The sequence below is a fragment of the Cololabis saira genome, chromosome 11, assembly GCF_033807715.1.
Source record: "Cololabis saira isolate AMF1-May2022 chromosome 11, fColSai1.1, whole genome shotgun sequence".
NCBI lineage: Eukaryota > Metazoa > Chordata > Actinopteri > Beloniformes > Belonidae > Cololabis > Cololabis saira.
Window position 1 is genome coordinate 40,425,190 of NC_084597.1, and position 9,230 is coordinate 40,434,419.

At 42.3% G+C, this 9,230-nt stretch overlaps 1 protein-coding gene across 1 annotated transcript; it reads left to right on the forward strand.

Annotated features, from left to right (window-relative positions):
* The first annotated feature begins 3,634 nt into the window (after positions 1 to 3,634).
* Positions 3,635 to 5,327, forward strand: gadd45gb.1 (growth arrest and DNA-damage-inducible, gamma b, tandem duplicate 1). Its single transcript, XM_061733490.1, has 3 exons — positions 3,635 to 3,843; positions 3,960 to 4,167; positions 4,288 to 5,327. Exons 1-3 carry the CDS (start codon positions 3,698 to 3,700, stop codon positions 4,399 to 4,401), a joined length of 468 nt encoding a protein of 155 aa, XP_061589474.1. The 5' UTR covers positions 3,635 to 3,697; the 3' UTR covers positions 4,402 to 5,327.
* The last annotated feature ends 3,903 nt before the right edge of the window (positions 5,328 to 9,230 follow it).

A 9,230-nucleotide genomic window follows, 5' to 3' on the forward strand; every position in this document is an offset into this window, starting at 1 on the left:
ATGTCCAACTTTTAATAACATGTATATGACACATTATACATTAACTTAGGTTAATATCAAAACTCCCACGTTGTTTTGTTCCTGCAGAATTTGTGAGAAAGAAAAAACAGGAGAAATTTGGCCACCTTTTTTAAGGCTTTTGGATTATGAAAATGAAAATACAACTTAAAGTGGATAATAACAACAAATACATGTGGACCATTTTAACAAATGTATAATTCCTGTTTGAGGATAATTCTAACAATATTGAGCTAGACTGTCAAACGTGAATTAGCATATTGATATTAAATAAATAGTTAAAGACACTTTGTGAGAATATATTAATCCCATTACCTTCACCTTTTTTATTTTTTCATGTGGAAATAAATTAAACCTAATAGACTAGTGATGAAAATAAATTAAAATTGAAAACTGTGAGAGAAAGTCTCGCTCTTCCTTTTTACCTTTTCTGGATAGTGTAAATCTAAATGAGATAGGGGGTAAGAAGTGCTGAGTGAATTAATGAATATGAAAATGCAGAAATGTACCATGTACCACATGATTAAAACATATGTATCACTGCATATGCGTTTAATGTGTCAAAACAATTGCACCAACATCTGACAGTCCTTGATGTCCCTTTTTACAAACTTTCAACATTCACAAACGTCATGCTTTGAGTCCCTTGAATATATAATATAATTGATTTCAAGCAATTTTCTGTTGACAAATACAACTGAGACAATTCCAGATCGAGTCACTGACTTTACAAAACAAACAACAAACTTTTGGCCAATTTCAAAACAGGTAGACTTTTGCAGATTAGGAGTCGGCACGCGCCGCTGCTTTGCATGCGTAAAGACGGTCCTCACTTCAGGCGCGTGGCATCTGTGGATGCCTGCGCGCTTTATCTCTCTGTCTGCATCTCCACAGTAACCGAGAGATACCATCTGTGTCCGGGGGGGGGGAGGTGAAGGAAGGGCGGACAAAGGCTACCAGGCAGCACCTGCTGGGCGTGATGGCGACCGATTGTTCAGTCTTTCAGTTAAACAAAATGTTGAAATGTAGCCACAGCAGCCACAGCAGCGCACTTTAATTCGGCATGTTTCATAGAAGTGAACAGTTCAATGTCCACCCTGTCAAATTTAAGTTTAATAAAAAAAAAAAAAAATATGTTTTGAATATACAGTAACATTCTGTCTGATTTCCTGAAGTTCAAATGATGACCAAACAAAATCATTAAAAAAGTTTTCTGGATACAGTTGTTTTTATCATTTTATTTTAAAAACAAAGAAGACCTATGGCAATCGGTGTAGATGAACTATAATTTTACTCTAATTCCACTATTCCCCAAACATTTTTCCCATTATCTGATATTTAATAATTAGAAAGGGACCAAAGATATGTCTGAAAAAGTATGTTTTATCATAATTATGTAATAAACAATATAAAGCTGAAGCTAGCATTTGTCCCCCGACAGGGTGGACATATTTTGCAAAGGGTCAGTAGTTTGACATTCTGTATTTAATTCATAAAAAGTGTTTAAGCTTGACCAATATGTATTTTAAACATCCTAGGGGTAGCTTAAGACAGGATTATACATTTAAATGGTAAATCTTACAGATTTTTTATCAAAATTGCAATGTCTCAAAGGCACTTATAGTGATAATGACCCAACTCCCCAAACTAATTTACGTGAGTATAAACATGCTTCATATTTGCACAAAAGAAGTGAACCATGTGAGTAACTCTGGCTTATTTGATTACAAGGCAGAGGTTTAGCTCTGCTGAGTCGCTGCAGGCCACAGAAAAGCTGCAGCTTTCAGCAGCAGCACCTGTCGCGCTCCCGGCGAGGCATCCACTACTCCTGTCATCTGTCTGGCAGATGTGCTTCAGCAACAATAGGTTGGTATCGATTTGCACGACGCTCTGCCCCATGGACATGCAAGCTGATCCATCCCAAAACAGACCAGTGTCTGAGTCTCCATCAGCTGGATCCAAATCAAGCCTTGGACCAATTAAGCCTCTCAGCCAGCTGACGCGCAGGAGAAGCCAAACTTGTGTATGGACACGAAACATGTGTTGCTGTAATAATACACAGATAAGAATTTTGTTGTGAAATAAAACACTTTCTTATCTTGCTTACACATCAAACCGGTCGATTCTTATCCATTTTTACACATCTAAAATATTTTGATTACACTTTCAATTGGGAAAGTTTAGACCGTAATCCGTCTCTCTAGCCCTCTCCTTGTCTCTCTTTTTGGCATTCAAATTGAATCAAAACTCAGACAACAGCAGCGAACGTGGAGACTTTTACACAAAAGCTTGGCGAGCCTCGGGGGTCGAGGTTGACCCGTGTTTAGGAGAGGAGAGGGGTCCCTGGAAGGGAGGGGTCCTCTCATTGCGACAGTCCTCCATCTGCCGCTCTGCTTTCTGCAGAACAATAGCGCTGAATCCATCACCGCCAACCTGTGTCTCCTCTGCACCGCCTCTTATCTCCAAACCCCCTCATATATTTACCCAGCGGTGGCAGGCTGCAGGCCTGACCTGGTGCAATATGTGTTTTAGGATTGATGAAATAGAAGCAAATAAACACGCGATATTGAGGGGAAAACCCCGTGCGCAAAAGTTTCATTGGTTTGAAGTTGTGCATGTTTTTGGGGAGCTGTTAAGCATATATTGGCTGCTCAGTGCAACTGCAAAAAAAAAATAGGATATGTTTTGCAGGAACGGATGCAGATGAAATGGAGCATGCGTAAAAGTTTGGCTTTGCAGCTGAAACTGATGGAAAGGCGAACGAGAGAGCACAGAAAGATTGTATCTGTGCACAGAACATGACTTAAGGGTTTTGGCACGCTAAATCCAGTTTTAACTCCAAAGAGTGAATACATGACAACAGGGTGAAGAGTTTCTAGACAGCTGATGGACACGTGGTCTGCATGGGCCAGCAGCAGCATGCACAGCTCTGGCACGCGCTTACCATTTGCATTTGTATGGGAGGGGGGGCGGGGGGGTCATGGAGGCGCTTCTGCACGCACAATGAGGCCGGTTTATGGCCTGCTTCTAGTCCACAGATGGCATCATACACCTGCCCTATTCTCTCTGCTGCTGGGGGAGGGGCGCCTCACACTTTCTCCATCTTACTTCTGCAAAATTATCGGCGCTGCGCAAGTAAAGACGAAGATAACATTATAATTGAAAATGTTTAGACGTTTTTTCGATGGTTGGAGCATTTACAAGAACCTATACCGTGCATGTTTGCAGCAATAAAAAGCTTGCAAAACAACAATGGGAAGATGCAAAATTCTATATGCAGGATAAAAGTGCAGCTGAAGCACTCTGCGAGCAGGCTATAAGAAACAAACTACCCGAAACAGAAGAAAAACAAGTTTTGCAGAGTAATTCTTATGCAGAGTTGGTTCTAATTAAGCTATTTTTATTTTTAGGCCAAGCTGTTGCGTGCAGAGGGGAGCGTGCGCAGCGCCATGACCCCCATCAATCTGCCACGAGCCAGAGTGTGACAATAGCATTATCATACCAATACACCATTCAGCTGCAGCCAATCAGGGCGCAGCGCTTTCACTGCTCCGCACGAGCTGCAGGGTATAAAAGCGAGAGAAGGAGCGTTTGAAAGCAATCTGCTCTCTGGTGGATTTACACTCTCTCGAAGCTCATTCACACTCTCCTGTTGCGGATTAAGTTCATCGTCTCCAACATGACTTTTGAAGAGGTCCTGGTTCAGAGCGCCCCCGAGCTCGCCCATGGGTGCACTGGCAAATCCCTGGAGGAGGTCCTGGTGTCCGCTAAACACAACGACTCCCTCACGGTTGGGGTGTACGAGTGCGCCAAAGTTATGAATTTGTAAGTATGAAACTATAAGGATGAGCAGCTTTGAGCAATATCACGAGGGGAGATCCCCTTTGGTTTATTTGTGTGCGTAAATCTCATGGAATTTCCCATTTGTTTTATTTTCACAGAGATCCGGACAGCGTGTCTTTCTGCGTCCTGGCCATGGACGAGGGGTTTGAGTGGGACATCGCTCTTCAGATCCACTTCACCCTCATCCAGTCCTTCTGTTTCGATAATAACATCAGCATAGTCAGAGTGAGTGACATGCAGCGCCTGGCTGACATTGTTGGAGACAAGGCGGCGCAGCTGGAAGATGCGCACTGCGTCCTCATCACGGTATGTAGAGCTCAGACAAAGAGACTCTTCATTTTCAAGCATTTTAGTGTGATATTTGTAATGCATTTTGGAAAAAAGAAACGTGTGACTAAAATGTGTTCTCTTTTGCTTTTGAAACAGAACCCAGCCGATGAGTCTTGGGAGGATCCTGCTCTGGAGAAGCTGCACCTGTTCTGTGAGGAGAGCCACCGTCTCAATGACTGGGTTCCTGAGATCAGCCTCCCCGAGCGTTGATCTTAGACTCCACTTGAGACCTCACTTTGCTCATCTGGAAATACTCATCCTGGTGAAAAACAGGATGATCCTGTTTCTTCTCATCCCTGGATACTCCTGAGGAGGATTCCCGTCCAGGCAGCACGGCGCCGGCCCGAGGGGCCCCCGTGAACCGTCGCCTCTTGTCCCGTCCATGCCAAGATGACTCTCATTCTTTATGTGAACGAGGTCGGGCATGCCACAAGAGCGACACATCGACCCTCATTCTTTGTGCGGATGAGGTCTGGAGAGGAAGGAGAAGCGAATTCTGCATCCTGTGGTCCCACAGAGCAAATGTCGCAAGTTGAAGCACGCGCAGCAGGAGAAGAAGCGGTGCTGAGAAAGAGGCCTTCTTAAAAAGAGACTTTTTAAAAGGTGTCCTCTTTGCTGAGCAACATAACAGCAGTTGCAGTCAGTGAAAATGTTTCCCACTTTCCAGAATTGTCTTAATTGTCTAAAGGTTTCACTTTAGAAATTTAAAAATGACACAATATTGAAAAATTGAAATGAAAAAAAAACTTGAAAAAGAAAAATGCATTCTGTCTAAAGGTTTCACTTTAGAAATTAAAAAATGACACAATATTGAAAAATTGAAATGAAAAAAAAAAACCTGAAAAAAGAAAAATCGATGTCTAAAGGTTTCACTTTAGAAATATATCAATGACAAAATATTCAAAAAATTAAAAAAAGTGTTTTGCCTAAAGGTTTCACTTTAGAAAATGACATTAAATTATTGTAAACATTAATATTTTGTTTAGCTACCCAATAAGTCTCTATATTCTGAATAGTCTATACAATTGTTTAGAAATTAAAATTGTGTTTTGATCTTGTTGGAAAAATACTGGAAATAAACTGATATTTGTTTTAACAGTTTCACAAAGACATAAACGAAACTGTAAGTGAAAAGTTTAAAAAATAAAACAAATCCAAGGTTATATCTGAGTTTTGTTTTCACTTTCTCTTGGAGTTGTGGTGGAGGCATGCATGGAGAATGAACGGTCGAATAAGCGGCGTGGTGGGCGGGGGGTTGTGAAATCAAGTTTAAAACCCAGCACATTTGCATAGGAGGTTGTATGGCGTGTCATCTGTTCACTGTTGTTATTGTGGGGGCACGTCCACGATGACGACTATGCGGGTCCCCCCGTATACCTACTAATCTGCATGTGTATGGGAGGCCACAATGACGCAGCCTCAGTGTGTCAGCTCCAGCGGTCCGCACAGAGCGCCCATTGTCCGGCCAGCAGATGCTGCCGCGGCCACGCCGCGCCATCTGCCGCTTCATGCAGGTGGGGGTCGGGCGGGGCAGGGCCGGGAGGAGTCGGGGGTGGGGGACCGGAGGGCTGTGTTGGGTTTGGGTGGTGGTTGTAAAGAAGAAGGGGGGGGGGGTCACCCTGCATCATCTGGTGTCCTGCCAGCTGCTGTCAGGACCAGGGGCGCCACTAGGCCCTTTTTGGGGGGGCTTGAGCCCCCCCAAAAGAAGTCTCAGCCCCCCCAAAAAAAAAGAGACAATTTTTTTTTTTTTTTTTTTTTTTTTTCCCCCTCTGGTGGTCATTACTAGCAGTTTCTGATTCCACTCAATGCGCTGTGTGTGAGTTCCCCCCTCTATGTTCTTAGGGTGTGCTGACAAACATTTAGGGGGGTTCATCCCACCAAGGGGGCCCTCCCTGACTCAGCCCACCCGAAAAGTTTCTAGAACCGCTACTGCCAGGCGCTCCCTCCTCCATCTATGTGCCTAATCCCTTCACTTCACACAGGTCACACACACACACACACAACGAAGTAGCCTTTTACAGTCAACAATCGTTCTCCCCAGTCCCCACTCATGATGAAACTGTGAGGTGAGCATTGAGCAGTCAGAGTAGTTAGTTACTCAATTAGCGCATATTGATATGCAAATTAGCGCATACCGTTGTAGTAGCTAAACAAAATAACTTGTCATGTGCCTGCCAGACAGGTGACTATAGGCAAGGCTACCATGACACACCCAGCCAGCCATCATGCTAGCTCGCAGTAAAGCGGGTCTAAATGGATGCGATGTCTTTTGAGAAACAATATGGGCATAAGTGAAGAACATATTTTCAAACGGGTCTCTTGTCTTCTGAATGAAATTAAGCCCTTCAGAATCGCAAGTGGCTGCTTTTCAACTAGTTGACTGCAAACTCCTGCTTTAGCTTACAGTATATTATTATCTTGTCGGAATATTATTCCAGCCAATAAGTTAGGAAGTTCCATTTGATTTGATTTAATTTTACTTTTGCCTACAAAGCAAAATATTACTTTACTTGAGTCTCCCCTGAAGAGATTTTGGTATTATTTATGCAAGCAAAATTCTACCATAACCTGTATGCAGAATATATATAGGGAAACAATTATTTTTTCATCGCTGTAAAACCACAGAACAGTAAAGAAGATATTGATGTGTATAGGTCTTCATAGATCTAGTCTCTTCATTTTGACCTCAAAGTGCACCAGATTGATCAATTTTTACTTAAAATCTACAAATTTTTCTTCCGGGGGGGCATGCCCCCGGACCCCCCTAGGGGTTCTGTGGTCCATGAACTTTGGGAGGCTGAGCCCCCCCAAAGCTCTGATGCTAAAATCGCCCCTGGTCAGGACTGTTATTTACTTGCAGGCACTTGGTGAAACTTTGGTAAACAGGCCACACTGCCACCTGCTCTGCACTCCAACAATGAAATCTGCATGAGGCATCGGTTTTTTCAAACTGTTCAAATATTTAAACAATAGGTCTTTTGAAAAGAAATATATTTTGAGTGGGTTTAAGGCAAACCTTTTCTAGTTTAATAATATCAGCCAATGAAAAGAATCAGCATCACAAATATCCCTGCTATAGCAGGGATATTCAACTGGCGGCCCGTGGGGCACTTGCAGCCCGCCAGGAGTTTTTATGTGGCCCCTAGTCATATTTCATACCTAGTTATTAATGTTTTTAATATATATTAATATATATTAAATCGTCACCCGCCGACCGGACCTCATCAACTCATCACCTCATCACTGGAAAAAACACCAATTTTCACCTGTTTCCAAGTAGATTTTCACTTAAAAATAAGTTGAAAAATCTGCCAAGATTTTTTTGCTTGTAATGAGAAGATAAATCTTGTCCCACTGGCAGATTTTTCTACTTATTTCAAGTGAAAATGTACTTGAAACAGGTGAAAATGGTCAAATAACAAGTTATTTTTCTGGTAATGACTCTTGTTTTAAGTGTAATGAGATTTTTGATAAAAAATGAGACATTTTAACTAGAAATAAGACAAATATTCCTGGTAAGATTTTGAGTTTTTGCAGTGTGAGCACAAATGTATTATATATACATAAATCTTCGTCTTTGAGTGCAAAATACATTTTGAAAACACCCAAATTTTCCACCCGCGCTTTGTGCGCGAACGCAGTGCGGCCCTCTCCATACAGTCTTTTTGCAGATGTGGCCCCCTGCCTAATCTAGTTGAATACCCCTGGCCTATAGTCAGGCAAAAAGTTTGGGATGCAGTTTTTTGCTTTTGCAAACTTTGCATCTTCAGGAGTCTTATTTCATGTTTTTCACTATAAGGGCATAAGCATTTCATATACACTTTGACGTCATAAGACTTTTAATAGCAAATACATTAGATTTATTACAAGAGTCACAGCAGCTACCCTTCTTTGAAGGCGTTAGCAGTTCACCCTGGCAAAGGTGATTATACATTTCTGGGCCACATCCTGACTCATGGGATGCATTCTTGCTGCAATACTGTCCTGAGTTGATCATAATTGACCAGTTTCTGTAGTATTTACTTGGATGTTATCAAGGAGTTTCCTGGACAAGGGGGTAAAATGTCAATGCTATGATTTCTGAGCTGTTTTGTCATCACTTGTGACAAGTTGTTTCCATATGGCTGGAAAATGTGTTGTTCATCACCAGAATGCTCCTGCACTGTTGGAAGAAGTTGCACTTTGAGGACATTTTGATACCATTATGTGTTAATTGAAGGGTTTTAGGGGAGAACTGTCACAGCTATATCTCAGTGTTGGTATCATACAAGACTTATAGCATTCATGTTTTTCTATTATAGACAATAACAGATGACAAGACAAGATGAACCACCTTGGGCCCCTGAGCAAGGCCCTTAACCCTAATTGCTCCCCGTGTGTTTGTTCTCTCAGATGTAAAGTCGCTTTGGATAAAAGCATCTGCTAAATGACAGTATTATTATTATTAGGGCCAGGGCATTTACAGTGCGAAGGCCCTATTGTATCTGTAGGAATTTTACTTGTTTTTTTTTTCCTTCTTCCGACGAAATGAGGGCGTTTTTGCCCCCCTAAACGTGCCCCAAAAGTCACCAAATTTTTCACGCAAGCCAGGCCTGGCGAAAAATTTGTAACGTAACGTGCACCCAGGTGCGTTATACATCAAAATGTACGTCTCCATCCTGCGAAGACGCGCATTACTTTTCTCAGTCAAAAGTGTTACCGTGGCGACGCTAGACGCAAAAAAGCGCACCCACCTGATCTGATTGGTCTATATTTGATAGTCCCTATTTTCTGCCAGAACTTTTGAATGGTTTGACATAAAGACTCGTGGGTGGTGTCATCGGACTCGGTTTTGAGTCCTTAACCATAATTGGTGCAAATTAGCCCCGCCCCTTCATCTGATTGGCCGATATCTGATAGCCCCTACTTTCTGCCATAACTTTTGAATGGTTTGATATAGAGGGTCGTGGCTGGTTTCATCCGCTAAATGTCCAGGCCTGAAGAATCTACATGCAAGTCATACAAGCTTCCACTGCAGCACGCCGGAACGTGCACAAGGA